Consider the following 24042-nt stretch of genomic DNA (forward strand, 5'->3'; position numbering starts at 1 on the left):
TTGAAATACGTTTCACAGTGGACTGCAGGTCCTGCACAGTATCTCCCCTCATTCCGAGTGAGCCTAGCAGTGCCAATACTGGTTCTTGTTTGCAAGAGAGTCATTTATGAAGTCAATCACATACAGTATCTTGACTGAAAAAACCCTAGTAACTATGGGATAATAAAACTGCTTGGGAAATGTGTGTGCTTCCTGATAAGCCTGTGAGGCCTGTTTTGAACACTGAGTAATTATACATAATGTAATTTGACTGAGTGAAGATATACAGAGCGTTCCCTTCTGGCACTTTGTTCTGAGCACAGTGAGATAGAGGGCACACAGTACTCCTAAGTGTGGACAAAGGGAGGGAAAAGAAGGAAGAGAAGTACCTGACAGTGTACACATGGAGTCTCACCTTTAAGAAATTATAAAAGCAGAGAAACAAGACAGCAATATTCCTTGCTGTAAGCATGCTAGCAAGAGCGCCATAAAGCAACATAGTAGTCACCAATTATTTCAGAAAATTTCTCCTGAGAAATATAACCTCAGATTTAAGTTATCCTGAAAAATCACATGGAGTTGGAGGGGAGAATCCACAAAGTTCTTCCATTGCAGCCCTGGTGAACAAGCTGGTATTTGATGTCTAAGCAATGACCTCATGAACTCTAATGACAAATGACAAAGTGTGTAAACAGACTTGAGCCACAAAAGTCTTTATCTCTCATTAAGAAGGGAAGTAGGTGTAACTACACGTTTACATTACCTGGTTTAAATAAGTCAATCAATCAGACTGCTTGCTGTCAGTAGCAAAGACGCTGGCAATACACTAACACAAGTACAACATACAAATAGTTTCTTTATTTCAGCTTAGGACAGCAACAAACTGGCATCCCAATTGCTCTGATCCATACGAGGCCTTGCGTAGGAGCCTTCTTAGTAGACTTGCTAGGACAATTAATATTACATTTTAAGTCCCAGGATTTATGATTTCAACTCACCAGTCAATGTCAAGGTCTTTCTCAATTAAAGGTGACTTGAGAGTTATACACATAATCTATACTACCAATTAGCAAACTGAAATATGTATTTCAAATCAAAACCAGCTTAAGCAAGACATATTTGATTTTAAAAAAAGTTTTCCAAAGCTGTAGCTAGAAACTATTTCCTTGAAGCATTTTAGATTTTGTCTGAAGTGATGACACCTTTTTTTAGGACTGCTAATAGCCTATAGGTAGTAGTACCGAGCAAGTGCTGAACACATGACTTTGTACCCAAATAAGATGCAGAAACTCATCTCTAAGTCTAAGAAGGAAAACTTTTGTGGGAAAATTCAGTGACTCATACAAACCAGTATTTGTCTAGAGATGTGCAGTGACTAGAAAGAACAAGCATAGCTACGCATCCCATTAGATGCCATACAGAAGTTCAGAATTTCAAAAAATAGTCTTCCCAAAAGGTAGGTAAGCATATAAAATACATGTTTCCACACCTACCCAAAAGTGTTCAAGGCTTACACAACTCATGTATTTTACTGAGTGATTAAAACCTGGATGAAGGTTGAAGTAAACTAGAGCAAGAAAAGCAAATTAAACAAAAATGCCATTCTGTGTACCTTACCTCCCGTTGACTGTAGTATACTTGATCACATCTCCTGGCAAGACCACTGATAGTTCAATGTCTTTATCGATTACGTTCTCTTTCTGTTCCATGATGAGGTTGGCTGATGCTGTGTCATCAAATGGAGAAACAGCAGTGGGTTTTGTTTCAGATGGAGGAGGTGGCGCTTTAGATTTTCTTCTAAAATAAAAGGATAAGAAGTCAAGTATGTATTTATGCATATGATTCCTTACTGGCAAACTAACAAGTCTCAGCACAGGAGTGAACCACACAATTCTTTTCACTCAGACTGTGTAAGTCATATGTGCAAGGAAGGGATGAGAGAGTATTTTAAACATATGATCAGTGGTGACAGAAAATACAACAGGCTAAGGTATCTAGCATATAAAAACAAAACCAAAATTAACATCAAGCCCAAAACAAAAAGAGTTTTTTAATATACATTAAAACCAGTAAATTAATTACTACTTTTCTCCCTTGAGTTACAGAAAGAACCCTATTTTTGCATTCTCCAAACAGATTTACTGGATTAGTATAAACAGAAATACTGTACTGTGCAGTACGAAGCCAAATTGTACTGACAGTTTGTTTATTATATAGACTAGATAGGCGAGGGAATAATCACACTTTTCCTCCCAAAATTTTTCTTTTGATTATCAAAATCATTCAAACAAATCCTACGAGCTCTGGTATATTTACTCCTATACAATAGTACAATAGCAGTATAATCAATACTACTGTATTGTAATATTTCTTGACATCTCAGTCACAATATGCTTTCATATTTTCTCCTCACATATGCCGATTTCCTATTTTAATTTTCTCGCTATCGTTTCCCAACTTAGTGACAAGCCAGTGTACTCTTGAACACAGAGTGATCACTAAATAAGTTTCACTTATTTCACTTTAAAAAAAAAAATCAAAAATGGTATAAAACTCTCTACATCCCTTAATATATTTATGTTACAGTAAATTCTGAAGGCAGGACGCTCATGTCCCACATATAGTCCAGCATCTCCTTTTATTCAAATAACTTTCCACAATTCACCAATACTGCCACAAGCAAATGTAGTATTATTAAGAATCCTACCATTAGAAACAAAACCAAAACACACTGTGGAGACACATTACCTCATGAGAGCTTTTTAATTTCTTATACACATTCTTTTTAAAGCCGGAATGGAGCCACATTCACAGAAAGTTAAAATACATTTAAAATATAATACACAAAGGTTCCAAAAATATTGTTGTAATTTAGATTCTGGAGCTGTACCAAAGTTTGTTTACTTTAAACGTACCCAAAGAAATTAACTTCTATAATTGTCCTACAGAATTAAAACAAAAGATCTCCCGTACAACAATTAGAAACACACATCTTTCTTGGGAAAACAAAGTTTAAAGTCACTCACAATGAAGAGCAAACAAGGTCCAGAGCAGCATTGCAAAAGACGACTGTGTAATGAGACTTCACATGACCGATCTGTTGCTGAAAGTGCTTAGAGTTTTGAACTTCAGAACTCCGTGCTGAATAATTAACTATTCACAGCCTCTTGGAGCTAGTCGGGAGCACTCACAGACCTCCAAACACGCTGAATGAGGATTCACCATCAAAATTTATACCTTCTCTCTGCTAATGATTTAAATTAGTTTTGGTGCACTCCATGTACAATCTGAGACGTGTGGCGCTAGCTGCAAATTTAACTTCGGTCTCTACAGCAACTCGCCTGGGTTGTTTCTGGGTTACACGAACATTGCAAAATGTATGAATCAAACTTCTTTTTACTCCTCCTCCACTTTCCCCCCCCCACCACGATTTTTAGCTTTCATGTAACTGCCAAAAAGAAATTATTGGCCAATACAGAACATCAATACAACTATTAAAAAAAAAAAAACAAAAACCAAAACTAAAACCTCACCCTGTGACGTGTTATTAATATTAAAAAAAATCCAAACCCAAAATGAAGTAGTACTGCTTTTCCCCTTCTATACTCATTCTTGCATCTTTAACTGACTTCAAATGACCATTAAATGATATTTATCACAACTGAACTCAGAATTTAATCTGTGAAGACTACATGCCACAGAAAGATTTGTTTGCAAATGTTAGTGGACACTATTTTCCATTAAGCAGACAAATGCAGTTTCATTGCTGAAACTCTGCTATCGCTGGAGAGAGCGCTCAATCACACACAGCAATAAATGCACAGTCCACATGAGTAAAATCCAGCTTTATTTATATGGTGTCTCATACTGTAGAGAGCTAGAACTGATAAAATACTCATCCAAACTTGTGTGCAACAGCTATATAGAGGAGAGCCAAGTATTCATAAACATACACACATGGGGTCAGGCAGTCTAACAATGTCACCAAATCCCCACACGCACCACCGCAGAGCTACGTACCCTACCCATCTCTAGCACATCGGCATGTTCTTCATGGTTAGCTACACTTACGTTCCCCGCCCCACACAAAGGAGGAAAAATCTCTAAGCATACTTTCTCCGAAGTTATGTCGAGGTTTTGGCAAGCTCTTCCTAAACAACAGGGATCCCAATACTTTCATTTTCTGTTTCCAGATGCTGTGTCTCTTTTCTCTTCATTTTTCACCAGTTCTCTCAGCTCTCATTCCTAGCCCAAAGTACTTACATTTGGTCTTATGGCTTTTTAGTTTCTTGAGTTTGTGCTCTGCCTTGCCACAGGGGAGGCTGCCTGACAGGTAATGGGAGCCCTGCACCCCCAGTGCCCCAGAGCTGGTGTTGGGCAGCAAGAACAATTTCAGTTACCATGATTATGTCTACAGGTGCAAATCAAAAGCAGCAAGTGGCAGGATGATGGAAATACACTTGCAGGGGTAGTTTTAACCTACAACCCCTCCCCTCCTCTTTTGCACTATGGGGCCACCAAGAAGCTGACCCAGGTGATTTCTCTCACAATGGCACCCTCCACACACCATCTTATTCGAACACCAAAAAGTAAACCCAGCATTATCCAAGTAACTCCAAGTCTACGCCATCATTTCAAAAACTTATCCATTATAAAGAACAACCAACAGCCCAGTTCTTTCTTGCCTCTTCACCTCTACCAGGTACTCAGCAAACTGGGAAAGCTGCTGGTTTTAATGAATTTGCTAAAAAGACAGAGAGGGTGGTGAAGATAGTTTCTTCTCCTGAAAAGAAGAAAACTCTTGATTTTTAGTAAGACAAAATACAGCCATACCAAAGAGAATAAATTCCCAATCACATAAAAATAACACTTCAGAGGTCAGAAGAAAAAAAGTGTTCAGTAAATGCTCTCACTCACAGCACCGTTTATGTTCAAGTAGCTTCCAGACATGCTAGGAGCTAAGCAGACCTATTCTCATTTTCAAAGTAAACATTAGAAGGAGTTAGAACAACCAAAAACATACTCTTTATTTTCACGGCTGCTATAGAACTAAACAAATGCTGCACGAAGAATCAAAGTACAGCTTATTTAGCTATGACAGAGGGAGTTAAAAGAAAAATCTTAACCAAATAAGGCCACAAGTGACAATAAAACTCCCCTGGAAATTGTGCTGTAGTATCCTACACAATGCAGGTCCTCACTCCTTCCTTGGCTCATAGGTCCCAGCCTCATCAACTGACTGACCTTCTGTACACCAGACATTAAAACTGCCAATCTCAGCTCACCTGAAGGGATGTGCTCCCCGCTGTTTATCACCAGATAAACCATTCCAGCTACCTATTATGCTGCAACAGCTTGAATGTCATCTTCTGTTTAATCTATTGCTTCAGACAAAGCAGGAAAGGAAAAAAAAAACCCACCACACCCCCACAAATCTTTCTTCTCTGATTCTTCCCAGCCCAGCAAAAGGTGGCTAGAGGGACACCACAACGCTCTCGCAGGGACCCACAAACACAAGCTGGTGCAGCCTGGGCAGAGTTGGTATTTCCCTTGTTACCAGTGCCCCTGGAGCCCACTGTTATGCCAAGACTTTGAGCTAGCCCTCATCTTCTGCGGTGATATTGTTCCCAAGAGAACTGATTCATATCTCTTAGAAATTTAAATTTCTGAAGTCCCACCTGCAATTCCCACCAGTCTTTGTGACAGAATACAGTTCCTGTAAAGACATTAAATAATTCTTTCAGCCAAATGCAGACAGAAGACTTCATCATTTTGTTAAGAAAAACAATAAATCTTTTAAAATCAAATGCAAGGCTATAAAGTCAAAATTTTATGTGCTTCAGATCCCACTTCTACAGAATAAAGTGTCATTGCTCTATCTCAACATATTTCCTGCTTGCCAAAAAAAAATAATAGTGTCAGTGATCTGAATGTGTGGAAGCCCTTTTTAAAATATAGGTCTGGCACAGTAAATAAAACAAACATCTATTTATTTGGTTTTCAACAAATTCCTGTTAGAAAGTTACAAGCAACATATTTTTAAATATCAGTAACTAGAGAAAGGCACTTTAAAATAATGAGAAATACTTGAACTGACAGTGACCTGGATATTCCAGTTAGCACCAGCATTTCCTTTTGATAAGGATCACTTTTCCCCCCAAAAATGGAGAAAAAAGAAAAGAGGAAATCTATCTCCTGGATTTGTGCACAACAAAAGGTTACAGCATAAAAAAAATCCACCTCTTCAAATCTGGATATCGAGGATTATTAATGTTTACAGCACTTAACTTCCTGTTTTGAACACAATTACATGAGAACCTCTACAAAGACAACTTGACAGCCCTCTCACTGAAATTATTTTGGATCTAACCTCCAATATCAGAACCGTCTCTTAAGTTTTCTGTAGCAATCACCTTGGACAGGAAAGGTCATAAGGGACCTCACCTGCAATTCAGTCCTCTCTCAGGTACTGAAAATGTTCATTAAACGTAGTACAATAAAAACCTTCTACTGCACAACAGATAGACTTAAGTTTGTTAATTTGACTTATGGCACCATGAAGAACACTGGTTTACACAAAAAGCAGCTACACATTTTTTATATCAAAATTTACAAAATTATACATGCCAAAAGTACAAGCAGCACTTCATTCTATTTTCACTCCAAGTCAGAAAAGGATCTAGCTCTACTAAGATCACGTCATGAGACGAAAAAGGCCGCTGCAATAAAGTTTCTTCTAGAGCTTTTCTTGCCTTTGACCTCTCATCCCAAGCAATTATTATAATGCTTCTTCATTATTACAATAACGCTGCTCCAATGCTATGCCATAGGAGGAGGCAGCTGAAACCTTGCACATCATCTGCACAACCAAGGAACAGTTGACCAAGAGTTCAGACCTACGTTAAGTACATTGATTTGTTTTGTTTACATCAGTTTCGGACTATTTAAGCCCCTAATTTTGCCTATAAGCATTCCCAGCCCAATACACATCTTTAATACTCAAAGAATAAATTTGTCTTCTACACCAAGTAAAGATCATGAAAATACCAACTTCCCTCCTGTTTATTCAGTTCCCCCTTTGGGGATTATGGTTTCACAGCATCACCACTGCACATCTTCAAGATCAAACCCTACTTGCTAGGAAAAAGCTTGGAGACAACTGCAGCATTACAATCTGATTCTGCTCATCATAGACCAGCAAATGACTGAAGTTATCAATGCAAGTTCCTCAAAAAACACTGCTATATGTTTCAGAACATATGTGTAGATAACCTCTTTTTTTAAAAAAAAGGAGAAAAAAAAAGAGGAGGGGAAATATTTCATAAGACATAAATGTTCAGTAATCATATTTTAAGTTGGAGGTCCCCAATTGGGACTTGATAATTACATAATGAAACACATGAAAAATGGAGTATGTTACAATAGTGCGTATTGTCTATGGGCCAGTCTGAAAGGTCACTTTCGTCTGCAGTATAGTTATGGACGATATTTTTGTTTTCTTTCCTTTAGTGAAATACAGCTCGATTTTCATTTTTATTGTTCTTAATCTGAATACTAACGATTGCATTGACATATCTATTCCACATGGAGTACTTCTCTTAACTGGAACACACAGCTTTTCTTCTTATAGTAGCTACGGAGATGTTGTAAAGCCACTCTGCATAACCATGTGGTAGACTGAAATGAAGATACTCAATAAAGAGGAGCATTACTCTTCCCACCCCTACCCCCACCAGCACAGCAAAATAGCCTATATAGGAGCACAGGATTTATCTTCCACGCGCACGAAGCTTTTCTACTGTCTATCACCTGATACTTGGAATCTGGTCTCTCAAAGCAAAAAAACCTTCAGGAGATCAGTGAAAACACAGAATTTAACAATAAGTAATGTGTAATAATGTATATATTTTCACTAGAGATTTCATTTAAAATCTGTATTTAAAAACAAAACCTTAACAGCTAACATCCCACAATATATGAGTTTTTATTTGCCTGTGTGCTATTACCAAAGAGCAGAAAATTCCTGAGTCTCTAAAGTATCTGTTCATCATTATGTGGAAACATTGCACGCTATCAGTTAAAGTCAACAGCGTCGTAGTGCGTACAGCTACAACAACTTATGTACATGTTTATTGCAAGCATGTCTTAGCATTTTGCAATACTTGATGGTAAGTCCACTTGCTAGCACATCTTTAAAATTATATTTATTTCATACCACAGAGTTATGCATTTTTCTCATTTTCAGAGAGACTTCTCCTTCACATCTTGGATTTACTCATTCCCACTCTGGCTTCTTCCAGCCCAAGTCTGAAGGTGACAGAAAAAGAACCAACCAGAAGTCCTTTGCTTTATACTGCCCAATGAATTGGAACTGTTCTCACAAAAAAACCAAAAAAAACCCCACACAACCCCACCCAAAAAACCCACACACCACAAAAAACCCCCCACACACCCAAAAAACCCCCAAAACACAACAAAAAACATCACACCCAACACCCACAAACCCCGCCCCCCAAACACAACCAGCCAAACATTTTTAGCTTTTTCTGAAAACTGAAAAGGCTATTTTTTGTAAGCTTATAGAGATTCTCCCCTTAATGACTGTTACACTCAGAAAATGGAAGTGAGAATACCACCTGTAACTACCTACGCTACATCTTAACCGTCTTTCCCTGCTGTTTGCTGCATCCTACCTCCTCCATACACACACTTCTAACAAGCTGCTTGAAACAAATCCTAGAATTTGTTTCAAGCGTCACAAACTTTTAGATCAAGGGGTCAAAAGTTATGCTATAGTTGTATCAGAACACTCTCTGCACAGCTGCATTGTTCTTGTGATTCAGCAACTGAATTTAATACTAACTAGTATCAGCAAAAGTCTAGGTATTTTAATGTTCGGTAAGAACAAGGACTCACAAAATCCCCCTGCCAGAGAAAGTACAGCTGCTTCTATATAACACATTTTATGTTACGGCACACTCATTGGCAAATTACAGTTCACTGCTTATATTCCCTGATCACAATTTGGAATGGGAAGCCCCTAAATTTACTTTCTGCTACATGCTTTTAGGAGCATCTCCAGATGAAAGAAAACCTCTGAGAGAAAGAATGTCAAGTAAACCATTCAAAGATTAATATAACATCTCAGGTCCTCCTTCTATTTTCTTCAGAGTCACTCTGTCAGTTCCAGATGTTCTGTGCTGGCTTGCCTTAAAGCTGCTACAAACCAGAATTCATCCCATGACCATCCCATAGCAGGAAACGGGCACTATGCTGCAGAGGTACGTGAAATGACCAAGACATTTCCTCGAATCTTTACAGCTTGCTAAGCACATAGGGCTGCGAAGGCAAACTCCCAGAACTAACAGTCAACACGTAGACTTTGCTCCTCAAGAACAGAGGTCCCACCTTGACGTGGGCATGAAGATACAAAAATGAGGCAACTCCTGAAAACTACCCTTAGTGGAGTTTAGGGTTTACAGCAGAAGCCCATGCAATGGTTCAAGTTAAGTGGCTGCCATTTGAGAATACATGTCCTTTCTTCAGGCAAAGTTACTGTCTACTGATAGAGCCCATCGTGTGCTTGCATCTGGCACTGAGAGACTAAGACAAATGAACAACTGAACAGGAAAAACGACTCGGACAAACTGGGAAAGCAAATCACAACAACCTGCAAGGAGATCAAGAACCAAGCTTGAAATAAACTATACACCAGAGAAACTAAGCAAGCCAACCAAACAAAAACCCAAAATGCTGAAAAAGTGACAAAAAAAAAAAAACCAGAAACCACTTTTTCCTAGTCATTATATATCTGTTGTAAAGACAATTGAACTGAAGAGTCCAGACATCTCACCTCAAACAAGTATCACAAAACAGCAGACACCACAAAAAATCACAACCACTCCCAGCTTTGACTCACCTTTTTATAATACATGAAATAGGTATACAATCATTAGACTCAGCACGAATCTTTTCCTTTGCTTAAGATCTATGGCTGTACGTATACACCATCAAACTTCTTTGTTCCTCACTTCTTACATAAAACAGTCTCTAAATTTTTTCTTATGCAAGGAAATTAAACACTGAAGGTAGTCTTGAATGACACATTCAACTTTTACTTTCAATTCCAGCACTGCTTGCCAAGAATCTAAAGAAAAAAAGTCACAAAACTGACAATATTGTGTCTTCCTCTGGACATTGATTACTGTTTTCACATAACTGCATTTGGACCACAGAAAAGAGACTCCTCCAGCAGTACATTGCTTTCTTGTCTAATGCTGTAATACATTTTCCACATTCATCTTTTAATGAAAGTCTTAAAACAATATAGCTTTCTTAATCACAATTAAGACCAGATAACTTCTGGTACATGACAGAAAAGCTATTCCAAAACACTAAGATTTGTTCTGCATGTTAGAAGACTTACAATTTTGTTTTTAAAGTATCAGCAGACCATAATGAGCAGTTTCTAAAGTGGAAACACTTCTTCCCACCCTCTAACTGAAGGTCTGAACTTCCTACTTAGGTCTGCGGCTGAGGTTTTGTAAGAATAGAGCTCCACATGGGACTGTAACCATAAAATTGATCTAAGAACTATTCTCATTTCATTCCTAATGGAGCTTCTTCACCACGTCTGGCATTCTCACACGAAGATTAACCTGAAAACATTTAACATTTAACTGAAGACTTCCACTGAGTCCCTAACTTGCCATCACCTCTACTTCTACCTAAATCACGCTCAAAGAACAGTTTGCTGTTACTCATGAAAAGCACCTCTCTTTCTGGTGGAACTTCAAATAATAATTTTTAACTGGAGTTTCACTAGTTGAAATGTCACATTCTATTCATCTTGACTAAGTTCTTACCAGCCACACAGGTTTCTACGCAAGGTTTGCATTGCCAGAAGTGCTGCGAAAAAGGTTATTTTTAAGGTAGTTTTAACATACTGTAGTATTCTAATATTCATCCTTAACATTAAGCAGCCCAAGTATTTGCTGTACCAGCCTCATGGCATCTATTTAACGTGCCTATCAGCCTTGATACTAGGCTTTCATCTCTAGATCAATATCACTGCTTGATACACAGTCTATCTCTTGATTTCTATGATAAAAGCACCGGCTGGATGTTAAGATCAAGGTATGGATCAATGAGAGTCGAGCACTGTCCATTTTTAGGTTATCCCTTCAAGCCAGGCTTATGATACATGTAGGACAAAATAAAGGAAAAATATTTGCTGTACCTGCTCCATAGAGAAATAGGAGCTTTCAGGTTCTAAACTCATCCGCTTAGTTATCTGGGGAAGATGCTGAGGTTATATCGTATGGATATTGTGTCTAGCAGGTGGCTCAATACGTATCAAAAAACCCAAAGTTCAGAAACACATTTTAAATCCAATTTACAGGTAGTGGAACAAACATGAACAATTTGTACGTCTTTTGTGATAATGGGGTACTTCACAGTGCACTTCTCTATACAGACTTCCAAGGCTGAAAGGAGATCAACATTGCAAATAATACTGGTATTTTAAAAATATTACATAAGAATAAGATGGTACTAGAAAGGAGGGACTGTGTAAATAGCTCTCCCAACACAAAACCGCGTTGTGCAACTGACATACCAACCCACATGCCAGTAGCAATGTTATGGGTGATAAGATTGCTAACAAACTGATCTTTGCAGATTATCTCTACAGGTTTACTCAGTGAGGTCCCAGCAAACAACAAGTCATCTGTGGATGTTCTCTTATTTATGCCTATATTCAGCTAACTGCTACAATGAAAGCAAAAAATTTTAAAATAGCTACATTTCCACTCTCTTCCCAGGAATAAATTGGATCAATAAAGTGAGGCATCCCTGGAATCAAGACATGTTTTCAAAGCTCCTTCTAGAGAGAAGCTTTTCCTAGTCAATGGGATGTGTGGAATCCCCCCTAACTAGCCTCATAGCTCTGAAGAAAATAATTTTTTTTTTTTAAAAAAAGTCTTATCCTAGAGAGAAATAAGTCACAGGACTGGGACGGTAACCATGACAGTAAGGTGAAAGCTTAATGGAATCTTTGGACATCTGGTTCACACTAAAAGCGAGAAAGCGGCAAATGAATCCTCCAGTTCCCTCCAGGCCACTTGGAACACACTTGCCTGTCTGATTGTCTGTCCCCATGGCAGTGGCAATCTTGAAAAAAGAAGAGCCTGTGTTCGAGCCATAATTCATGCAATGTTTTCTCTTATTACAAGGAAAAAGGGGGGATTCAGAGGCAATGTAAACACAAATCTCAATGGTACGGGCATGTTTGTAATCGTGCCCCTCTTAGCATTAAAAGGGCACCAACTCCAGTATAAGCTTATGTAACATAATTAAGTCAAGTCCAAATTCAAAACTTTTCTAGAAAAATGACTCGTTCACTGCCATTCAAAGCCAAATCATAAGTATTACTACAATGATCTTTTCAAGCTCACTTAAAACACAAGCGACTCCTGAGCAGACAGCGCCACTGACTTAGTGCTGTCTTACACCATCCAACAAAACATAGTTAGCTCCTCTCCGGGCAGAAGAATTGCCTCGCTGTTAGGAAGACAGCCAAGAGCTCAGAATCCTAGCAGGCAACAGAGGATAAAAAAATACTTTATGCTGTAAATTGGCATAAAGTTTATTATTATTACTGAGGAATTATAGAAATGTGTTCTGATACAAAAGGTCCTTCACAGCACATTCTGTTGTGCCAAAAGAAGTATTTCTTTTTCTCCTGAAAAAAAAAACCCAAAACCAAACCAAACCCAAAACACTAAACCAAAACCAACCAAACAAAAACAAATAAAAAAAGAAGGTGTAGGGGAAAATTAGTTCCAGTGATGTTACTTCTAAGGAGGTTAAGAACTTAAACGTCTGAAGTAAATATATATACAAAAAATACAAACTTCGAATGTCCATGTGCAACATACCTCTGCAGTAAGCAGATACTTACACCTATTTGCAGCCTTTTCACAAAGTATCAAATGCAAGAAAAAACCCAGATTTACTACAAAAAACAAGTACAAAAATTGAATGACATTCAAAGCTATTAAAACTTCATATGACTCACTTAGCCTTTATAATATTTACAGTTACGAAAACAGCCTGACAGAAAGGAAGGAGAGCAGGGATGAAAAAGCAGTAAATCTGTAACAGTAACTGAGTAATCTATAACTGGTTGAATAAACAGGAAAAGAAAACAAAGAGCAGCTTCAACTGAAAGGGGGAGCTTAACCTTTGATACACTAATAAATCTAACAAATGCTTAAAACTCAAGCAAACGTATGTTACCTCCACTAGCAACAAACCCTCAAATCTTTTTCAAGAACTGCTATAAAAGGATGCTCCTACAGATGGTTTTCTCCCATGACCAGTAAGAAAAGTTCAATTAAGGGCTCTCACATAGAGCAAAACGTGGATCTGCCCTTCTGGCCGTTATCTCCTGGTCATGAAAGCAGATCTAACACCACAGTCTGTTCAAAGCCTGCAGATGAAACACCTAGCTCTGCTCATGGCTTTTTCAGCTGCTATTCTGAACATCAAGAGAGGTAAGAATTGTCAATTTATTTGAGCTTTGCTGCTGCTGCTTTTCTCTCCTGTTCAAAATCATGTTTTCGAAGTAACACTGGAGGCAGGCACGGGATGGATTTAGAGGTTGGGAAAGGTAAAGAAAAAGAAAAGCAGAGCCACTCAGTATCACAGTGGCCAGGAAAGAGGCTAATACGGACCCTTCCCTTCTTCCTCACATACACACATGCCTCAAATATAGGTATGTGGGTGTAGGTGTGCGTAGGTGATAGACAAAATAACGCAGGACAGAGGCTAGAAAGCTGTGCAGTAACAACAGGGAAGACAAAGTTTACTCCCTTTTCCTTTTACCTGCTACAGAAGGTTGGGTTCAACTGCGACAGCCCCATTTCCCAGCCGACGATACAGATACAGGAAGAATAATTGAGCCAAGCACAGCGATGCAACTTTGGAAAGCATGGCAGCTCATTTCTGGTTTTCATGCAGGTGTTTGGAACAGAACAAGCTTTCTCCCTTGCAGAAAGCTCTTCAGTCACCAGGAACCTTCTATGAGCAATTATGTCCTTTAACTACCTATAGTTTGGCAATACTTCAAAATGTTTTGTGCATTTGCATAACCAAGAAATAAGAGGGTTTAGTAAATTGGAGAACAGACATGACATTAAGCATTGGAAGGGAACAGGAAGCAGGGAAAGTTTCCTGTCCTGAGCAAGAAGCATAAATATATATATACACACATAGATACTATGTGACACATGAAGAACGGACAGAGTTCCTACACAGACAACTGTGTCATCAAACAAGGCACCCTAGTTCATTACAGGAAAGAAAATGAAAAGTTAAAAAAGTTAAGTTCAGGCTAAGAAATTGTACTGAAACAAGCGTTTTCTTTACTAGATTGCAAGAGACACATTTTGACAGTTAATATCCTGAAAGCTGGGATGCAATAAAGAGGTTTCTCCCAAAGTACAAACAACGTAGCTTTAGTTCCCTGAACAGAAGCACTGAGCATCTTGGGCTAACACTCCTTGCAAAACTAAGAAGAAATGCTTGGAGTACCTACCTACCACCAGATTCTCCTGCTTATCTGTCACAGGTTCTTCCTCAACACTTACTCCCCTCCCTGCATCCTCCTCAGAAAGCAAAGTGGGAAACCCTCTTACCTTCAGGCACAGGGTCGCATTTAGTACCTCCTCAAACGTCAGCGCTGCTGCTAGAGCCCGAGCCTGATCTCTTATGCACTGTGTGAGGGGAGACGGGTGGTATGAAGCACAGCCAGAAGTCCTATCCCAGCCCCCTTCACAGCATAAGTCCAACCAGCAGTTTTCATAGCCACCTTCGCTGCTGCTGACAGCAGAAGCTCCCTCCCCTGTCTCCTACTTTAACTCCCTCATTGGTTGGCAATTCAGAGCCCCAAATGAATGCTATTAGTTCCTCCCCATCTACATACAAGAGCCATCACTAGCCCTCTTCCCCGCTTTCTCCTGCACACTCAAAATCCCCTAGATCCATTTCTTACTGCATTCTTGCAACAGGCAAGGAAGGAAGAAGATATTTCTTCAAAGAAAGCTGGCTCCCTGCATGATGGTGGTAACACCGAAGCTATTTTGGATGACCCATTATTTCCATGAGAAAGCCTCTGTTCTTTCTGAAAACGGGTACAGGACTTCAGCATGAACTATAAAGTAGGACAAAATTCTTTAGGAAAGGAGAAGCATACTTCTTACTGATCTTTATAGCGATTAGAATCAGCAGCAGCAGTCAGCTCCGGGGAACGTAGAGAAACTTTCCTATACAACTATGCTGACGAACAGTTTGCTGTAGCTACTCCATTCCTGCATTCACCCCCTCATCCTTTTCAACTTTCACTATCACAAGTTTACACACAGTATTTTTTACTGCTGAGTTTTTAACATATTAACATACGGGTCAGTGCCAGAAGCTTATCGACTTACAAGAAGTTCAACTGAATGAGATTTCTTAAATTCTTTCTTTGTTGCTGTAAGCAAAATGCATCTTGGCACTGTGCGGTTATTTAGGTATTTAGTCTATTTAGGTACTACAAAATTGTTTTAATGTTTTCCATGATAAATGAAAATGATATATAATATTCAAGGAATACACAGAATACACAGCAAGGACACTTCTATATTAAACACTAAAGGCATTGACTTTTACAAATTATTACAAACAATAAGTGGGGTTTTTTCCAAACAAAATTTTGAATCAAAATCAGATGAAAGACAATCAAAGTCAAAAAAGCCTTACAGTCTGCATGAAATAACAACATTCCTCATTTAAAATAATCTCAATAACCTCATTTGAGCTTGTAGGCCCCAGTCATCAACTTAAAATAAAATATGGAACAGCTCCTATACCCAGAAATGCACCACTGAAATTTCAGCAGTTCATTCACATGGATAGATTTACAGGTCTTTACAGACACTCATCTTTGAGCCAGAAATGGGATGAAAAAAAGCTTTTGTACCTTGGACTAGAAGAACTACATACTTTCTCCGAAAACAGGAAACAGACATTAATTCTTCTTACAGGCCTATGTTTGAGTTCCGGCAATTTATGTACTGCCCTGCGCCTCAATTCTGCCTTCCCCCAAAGAGCAATGACTTAAATGTTGCTGCAGATATATAATTATTGGTGAATATTTTTCCTCACAGCAGGTGTTAGGACAAGATCAATGACACAAGCAAGGAAATGCTGTGCAAATTCCAACATTTGCATCCTTAGTCTTGCAAAATAACTGTCACTTTACACCAACAAACACTTCCAGAATTCCCATTTACACCAACCAGAACAGTCCTGTGGGTCAAAGTTTTATCTGTGTATAGCAAACAAAATTATAGTTAGTACGACACTCCCCAGTAAGATAATACAAGTACTACTTGGAAGCCATTCTGCTGATCATCTAAACAAGGAGAAGGAAGAACAGCTCAAATCGATTACACTACTTTTCTGCTTACCTCCAAGATAACACGGGTGTTTCTTCTCCATCAAAATCAAGTGAATTTCTTTCAATAGCATACGTAGGTAGGAGAGACGGAGTGTGTGTGTGCATGGCAGGCTCACTGTTGTTCCCTTCCGCTACTGGTGACATCAGTAAGCCTACCTATTTATAATCCCACCACCTGACCAAACAGCCTACAGAGTACATCTAGAGATTTGTATAGCCATTAATCCTGACATATCTACTTCAGCCAATTCAAAAGAGAGTATTAAGTAGCTTTGTTATGTCTTCTGTGGCTTTATACCATAAAAAGAACCCAATCCTGTTTTCCACGCCCCTTTTATTTTTGCAAGACAAATTTAATGGGAAGTTTTAGAATAAGGACTCTTCCTTCCCTCCATGCTTTTGAGCTTTCCCTATTTCTCTGTAAGATACCCGACTAACCAGTTCAGGTGAGCAAATTGTAGTGAAATACTTAGGCAGCAGAGGCAAATACCCATTTACATCCAGTTAATTTGATCATCAGCACTACCTACAAAATTATTGAAGCTTAAGATCTTGACGAATCAGTTTCACAAACAAAAGTACAATATTTATGTTATCTGGAAAACAGAACCCAACTTTGCAGTGTTTGAAGTCATTGGCAATTAAAACCAGAAGCTGCTGAAAAGCAACTGTCAATTCAGTTACCTCTTCCCAAAGTCAAACCTACCACGTGCAGCCATGTGAGGACTGCTTACAATGAAGTCTGCCCAGGGAGTGGGAAGGAATGCAGTCAACAAACTTTTGGTCAAGCACTATCATCAACGGCAACATCCTGGAGGTTCCTATCATTGGTAAACGTTGGCTCTAGACCTGTATCAGGCCACGTAGTGTTTTGAAGTGGCTTGTGTACCACTTCAGTGAGAGGATAATATCTACATGAGTGATGTGTGCTGAGTGAACAACATTACTGATGATTCCTTATCTAGCCTATCGTACCTGAGAAGTCCTATCACCAGCATCCATCCCCCATTATGTCAGACAAAACAGAACTCTAAGTCAGTTTTACTCAATGTATACGATTGAATGAAACAATCAGATCAATCAGTTGTGTTCCAAGTCAACTGCACTCTGCAACCAAACTTCAAGAGTTAACAATACAAAGAATAGAAATCCTTGAAGCAATTTCAATTGCTTGAAAAGCTGGGGACAGCGATAATGCAGACACAGCCAGACTTGCAGGACTAGATGACCAGTAGTAAAAGTTTCAGTGCAGACAGGGTATCAATGTTGTCTAAAATACTAACACATTCCCTATGGCTAGTAGACAATGTCCTACAGAGGACAAAACATCTGGGAATTCCACTTGGAGGCATTAATTACTGTCCGGGTCTAGGGGCTGTAGCTAGAAATATTCAATTAATATTCACAGTAACAACATATCTGGTTTTTTTAGTCCTACGGGTATCTAGCGGTACTAAATTGTACATACTGTTTATCTGCTTAGCAATTCCCTTCTTACGGCTTTCACATATTAAGCAGTAAATTTATCCCTGTTAAATCATGTGGTTTTCATTCAGGTAGTCACCAATGGAATTTAATATTATCAACCACGATAAGCAAGTGCCCAACATTTCAGACAACCTGAAAGGGAAGGTTTCCATTTCTACAAGTACGTACCTGGCTATTTCCCCCGCGTCTCACAGAGGTTACTTTTACTTTTTTCCCCTACCACTATCACTCAGCATAGGCTACTAGCGGTTTTTTTTGTAAGTTCCTAGAACACATGTGAAAGGTAAAATGTTGAGAATTTTAAAAGATGGGGTGGGAGGAGAGGTTAGACAGGGCATTAGGGAAAAAAAAAAAATCTAAGGGAATGGAATTAAAATATTTTGTTAGAATTTTTTTAGGATTAGAATTTAAAAATGCTTCTCATTTTTCCATAAAGCATCTACTTAAATTACTCACCCTGGCATTGCTGTATTAGCAAACATTCCCTAAAAAGGAAACATGAACTGACTAGTATCAGCAGCAAAAGGGAATGCATGCGAATGGATCGTAAACATGGAATTTATTTTATTTCTTGTACGTAGGCTTTAAAAGAAGTAAACAATCTAATTTTGCTAAATACAATGACACTATAGCACTAAACACAAAACACTTTCTAAAGAGGTCCCTGTCCACATTTTTAGTACAGATGTTTCATGCTCTTTAATCCACAGAATTGTTTCCAAGACCAAAAGGACATGAAGACTTGCATGTACTAGTGAGGGCACTAAAACAAAAGCTTCCCAATATTCATTTTTAGATCTTTAATACCTTCAGATTCACTTGGCTGTGACTACCCAGACCATTGAGTATATCTGCATTGGTGGAAAAACAAAGAAAAAACTCCAAAAGCCCAATAGCCTGTCAGAACTCAACTGATGTGTATCAATTATCTGCATATCAGAATTATTATCTGTTATTTTAAAATCCCCAGTAGGGACATATCTGTGAAGTTGGGAGCTCTTTGAACCTATTGTCTCTATTTTCATAAACAAAAGACTGTTTCTTAAAACTATCTGATATTTCATCTAACCCTGAAATAGTAATGATTATTTTTTTAAAAATAATATCCATGAGAAACTAAAGTCTGAAAGCAGCAAGAATACCAGGAAACCTGGATTACTAGGCTAAGAATAGGCATTCTTCCAGATTAAATTCCTGCTTTATTAAATACTCTATTTCTTCAGTTGCTTTGTACCTACTGAGATGACATCTCATCTGTGATGGATCAACACAGTCAAGTCTCCAGGGAAAGGCAAATAGTTTTCTTCTATCAAAAAGAACTGGAGAAGAGAGCATAGACAAGAGGCTTCCAAACGGCTTGGAAGCAGACCAAGAACTTGTTTTTCTTATGCAAGTCACACATCAACAAGGAAATTTGATTATAGATTGTACAATCACTCAACATTAAGGGGAACTTAATTATTTTTCCATTATTTAACATTTGGTTTAAGGATTTTATGCAGCATCATTAGACAATTCTGTTGCATGTTCTCTTTTCACTTACTTGGAACAGTTAGAACACAACAAATTGATACATGTACAAATGGTAAACGTAAGAGCACGAGAGCCGAGAGACCACATCATTATATGAAAGCCATTATCACACCTTTCACCATCCCTGTCAATCCTCTCTGAACCTTCTCCAGTTCTACTATATCTTTTAGGAGATGACAGAGACCAGAACTGTGCACTGTATTATCATTATAGATTTATACAGTGGCATAATCATGTTTTCTCTTTTCTTTTCTATTCCTTTACTAGTACACATGGCAAACTAATTTGTATTAAATTTATCTAAAGTGAATTTAATCTCATTTTATGAACCAGGTATTTTTGTAAAATCCTTCTGCAAGTCTTCAGAGCCACATCTCCCCTTCATTACTTTTATACTTCATTACTTAATAACTTTTTACTGTCACCAAACTGCCACCTCACTATTCAGCTGCTTTTCTAAATTATTAACATGTTGAACTAAGAGTTCCAGCACAGATCCCTGTGGAACTCCAAGGTGGCCTCCCTTCACCTTCAGAGTAGGCCACTTCCCACACCTCTGTTCTTATTTTGGGATGAATTATTTAGCCATGCAAGGTCTACCGTCTTATGCCATGTTTGTTTAGTCGTCCTAAACAGCTTTAGGTTAGAGACTAGCAGAAGCCTTTTGAAAGCCCAGAAGGATCGGGCTTTTCCTAATCTGTTTTATCAGCACAGCACTTAAATTCTTTTTATATTTGTACAGCATTAAAACATTTACACTTTATGTATACTGCTATATTGAAGAGTTCCTCATTTTATTCTAACTGTTTGTTGCATCACAGTCTGCAGAGAAATAGATTTTGTTCCTAAATGCAGCCACCAAATTTATAGTTTGTCTTGAATACTAAGGTAGTACTTAAGAGCCCTCACCAAAGCTGTCCTAGCTGCTGTGCAAAGTCAGGACAAAAAGAGAGTGCCTACTCAGAAAACATTTGGGGACAAAAGGACAAGGCCATATTTGGGGCTGCCTGTCCACAGCGTGACTTCCCTTAAACTGCTGAGTGACCCTGCCACCTCTCTATCTCAATTACAACCTTTTATCCTTATTGTCACATCATAGCTCACTCCTCTCTCTACTCAGCATGAAAGGTAATATGCAAACATTAGCACGTTTTATGACCTTACTAAGTCACATTTCATCCCAGCTGCTAAGGATCCGCCTCGCTACGCCACAGTTGCCTTAGTATTTTCTTCTGTGCCAATTCTCTTCCCTGGAGCAATTTTTGTCACTTTTTCCATGGGACCACCACCACCTTCTCACCTAAGGCTCTACCCGGATTACGCCTACGAACACCTGACAATCAAGAATCCATAATATTTTGTGGTAAGTGTGCGGAAATACATTACAACTTCCCTCCTTTTTAAGGTCAAAGAGAACCATAAATCAAGGGACTTAGGAGACTTTGTACGGATTAAGCTCTATAGAGGAACACAAGGGTTAAGGTAAAAGGAGCAGCAAACCCCCCAGCATCTGATGAGAGCAAAAGGCTTCAATTCATGCTCACTATTCAGAGAAAGAGAGAATACTAATAGATGTTATCCAGGAGTTTTTAATTACTTAAAACCAAAAAGAACTGTAAATTGCAAGACAATCCTCAGCTTCTGAGTTTTGGTGATTCAGACATATTTGAGAGAATGTGACACTGAAATTGAGGGGTCATTAATTGTCCAGAAATCACTATTTCGGAAAGTCAGCATCTCTTCCTCCCTGAATATTGAAGTTACAATACAGAAACTGTAAACTAAACAAAATACATTATTTAAGGGGTGACACATTACTACAGTGGTGGCACTGCCATGGCACTAGCGGTTGCCACAAATAAAATATAAGAAATGAGACAATTGGGGGATTTTTTTCCCCCCTAATATTTTTCACGTTGACTTGATATGGCTAGGTAACAGATGGTGTATTATGTTTCTCCTGCTTTGACACAATTTAAAAACAAGCTACAGATGGCTATATATGAAATCCTCATTAACACACTTATATTTTCACAGTTTAGTATAGCAATAATGAAACTTTCAGGTCTGGAATTTCCTGTTGGTTAATTAGTGGTTAGGTTAATAGCCTGAGGAAGTGCACAACCCAAAAAGTTTCCTTATTGTTTAATCATATAATTACTATATTCATATTTCTGGGAAAGCTCTCAAGACAGATTTAATGTCGCAGTAAAGCTACCTTTATAACCCTCCCTCTGTTTGTGAAACAACTGTATTACTTTATTTCGCAGAGTGTGTAGGCAGGAAAGGCATGAACAGGCCTAATTCAGCTGCCTCTGGGAAGTTTCAGTTTGTTATTATTTTAGAGATACCAGTTTACACTTACAGAATTCTTCAAATACACATTACACCAAGCACTCCACAGAAAAGCTAGGATCAACAACTCTTGGTCTATTGCTACAATGTTACCATAAGATCATTGGTTAATGCTTAAATAATTTTTTTTTTTTAAATATCCTTTTTTCTTAATCCCGGTTTATAATTCTCCACAAAAGCTTGAAATACAACATATGCTTAGTAGCACATCAAGATATCACTAAATCTGGGATCTAGAAAGAGAAAAAAAAATAATCACTTGTATACACGTTATTTCCATAAATGAAGCTGCTGCTGCAACACAAACAGGCAGAACACTAGCTCTAAGTTAAACAATATGATTAAAATAGCAGTGAAGGATGTGGTATTCACAGCTAAAAGTCCACACACTAGTTACTGATGACACTCCACCTTCATTACTGTGTTTCTTACGCCGCAAGATTAAAGGTGCAGTGCCTGGCCATACCCACGCCCCAGCCATGCCTTCACTGGGTGGTACAGGCGTATCCCCAGATAACCGATACCCGCGCTTGCTGCCATGGCACAAGAAAACCGGTAGCTCGGCAGAACCAACTCCCAAAATATTACCGAATGCTGATGTTGGGTTTGGTTTTTTTTTTTGTGTGTGTGTAACTGCCATCACAAAAATCTACACTGAGCGAATGCAGCACACCCACACCAGCAGTACCATACCAAGCAACCAGGCAAAGACCAACGGCAACAGCCGTACCGCTTTTTGAAGTGCTAGAAGTTCGAAAGAGGATAGCTATTGCCAAGCCATCGTGAAGGAACATCATGTGGAAAACCTGACTTGGGACTGAAGTTACACAGTTAAAGAGACAGTATCCAATTATTTAAAAGTTGTAATGCTAAAAATATCCTTTAAACCATCAAACTCACTTTATGACAGAGAGCCACGGGGAAAGAGAATTTGGATTTTCTAACAAACACTTTATTATTTAACAAACACACTATTATTATGACTATTCTGCAAGATTCTGGAGCCCTCCCGTTCCTGCACAATTTATTTAGACAACATTAAGGAAAACTGAAACAGTATTATCTTCCTCAACCAGCGGAAGCGGGAGCCACGCACAACAAAGACTTTCCGGAACGCTAAATGTCACTATGGGATTCGACAATCACGTGTACCCAAAACCAAACAACTGAAAAAAACCCGCAGTGTTTTTAGAGATCTGAGAATTACAGCTCCAAACAGAGTTATTGTGCTTCCTTAAATCACTCCCAGAGGCCTAGAAAGCTAATGAAAAAACGACAGACCAAATAAAGCTCCCACAGTGATGTCCTTCTGGAAAATCCCACGGTTTAATTCAGAATCTTACAGATCCAGTTTCACATACAAGTTTTTATAATCATATCCATTCCTTGACAGAATAGTCTGTACTTCAACAGATCTTTTTATGGCACTGTTGCTGTAAGGAATTTAGATGTAGCTTTAATAAAAAGTTGAATAAGTTTCTTTTTCTGAATGTTTACATGTAGTATAATGCTGTTTTTAAAAACCTGTACCTCTGGTCAAGTTTAGTAACACTCACTCTTCTCCTCCCCAGACAAAAAAATTAAAAATAATTGCAATGTTTCAATGATAAACAGTTTGTGAAGCAAGGACACCTTGTGTTTGCTTCATCCAGCACTCACTCAATTCTTCAGAACTGCGTATCTGGTGGCGGTGTCTTAATCTTTTGAGTACCTGTGCTTATCAGACGATAACTTAGAAAGAAAAAAAAAGAAGCAAACAAAATAGAAAAAACAAAAGCAAACAAAATAGAAAAAAAAAGCAAACAAAAATAGAAAAAACAAAAGCAAACATTATACTACAGTTATACTTTGTTGTGCAAGTTTCAGGTGCTTCCTCAAACTGAAGTAAACATGAGACATTGGAAAAACTAAACAGTTAATTGCAGTGGAATCAGTAGTAAAATTTGTAATGAAAAGCCCTCCCCTTTCAACACTGACATCAAATAATTCAGATCAGAGTTTGTTTTACAGGAGTTGAAACCGATTTACAGGAGGACCTTCACTCCAAAGGGGTAAGAAGTCGTCTGGGGAGCAAAAGCCCATGGTCGCAAAGAAAGCACATGAGAAGGAACATGCCTCAGGTTCCCTGCTACCCACACGACAGGAATGAGGAAGAAAAACAGTGTTCCTTCTTACTTAATATG

At 38.4% G+C, this 24042-nt stretch overlaps 1 protein-coding gene across 21 annotated transcripts in view; it reads right to left on the minus strand.

Moving 5' to 3' along the window:
* COBLL1 (cordon-bleu WH2 repeat protein like 1) overlaps positions 1 to 24042 on the minus strand; it is a 98882-nt gene that overhangs the window by 47883 nt on the left and 26957 nt on the right. For 19 of the 21 annotated variants that reach the window (XM_054830161.1, XM_054830158.1, XM_054830157.1 and 16 more), the window contains exon 2: positions 1597 to 1776. In XM_054830161.1, the coding sequence (XP_054686136.1) occupies positions 1597 to 1776 (180 nt within the window). Of the gene's footprint in view, positions 1 to 1596; positions 1777 to 3005; positions 3206 to 14678; positions 14777 to 24042 lie in introns of those variants that run through there. The other 2 variants (XM_054830163.1, XM_054830162.1) reach the window with 2 other exon arrangements.

This window comes from Grus americana, chromosome 6, assembly GCF_028858705.1.
Source record: "Grus americana isolate bGruAme1 chromosome 6, bGruAme1.mat, whole genome shotgun sequence".
Taxonomy (NCBI): domain Eukaryota; kingdom Metazoa; phylum Chordata; class Aves; order Gruiformes; family Gruidae; genus Grus; species Grus americana.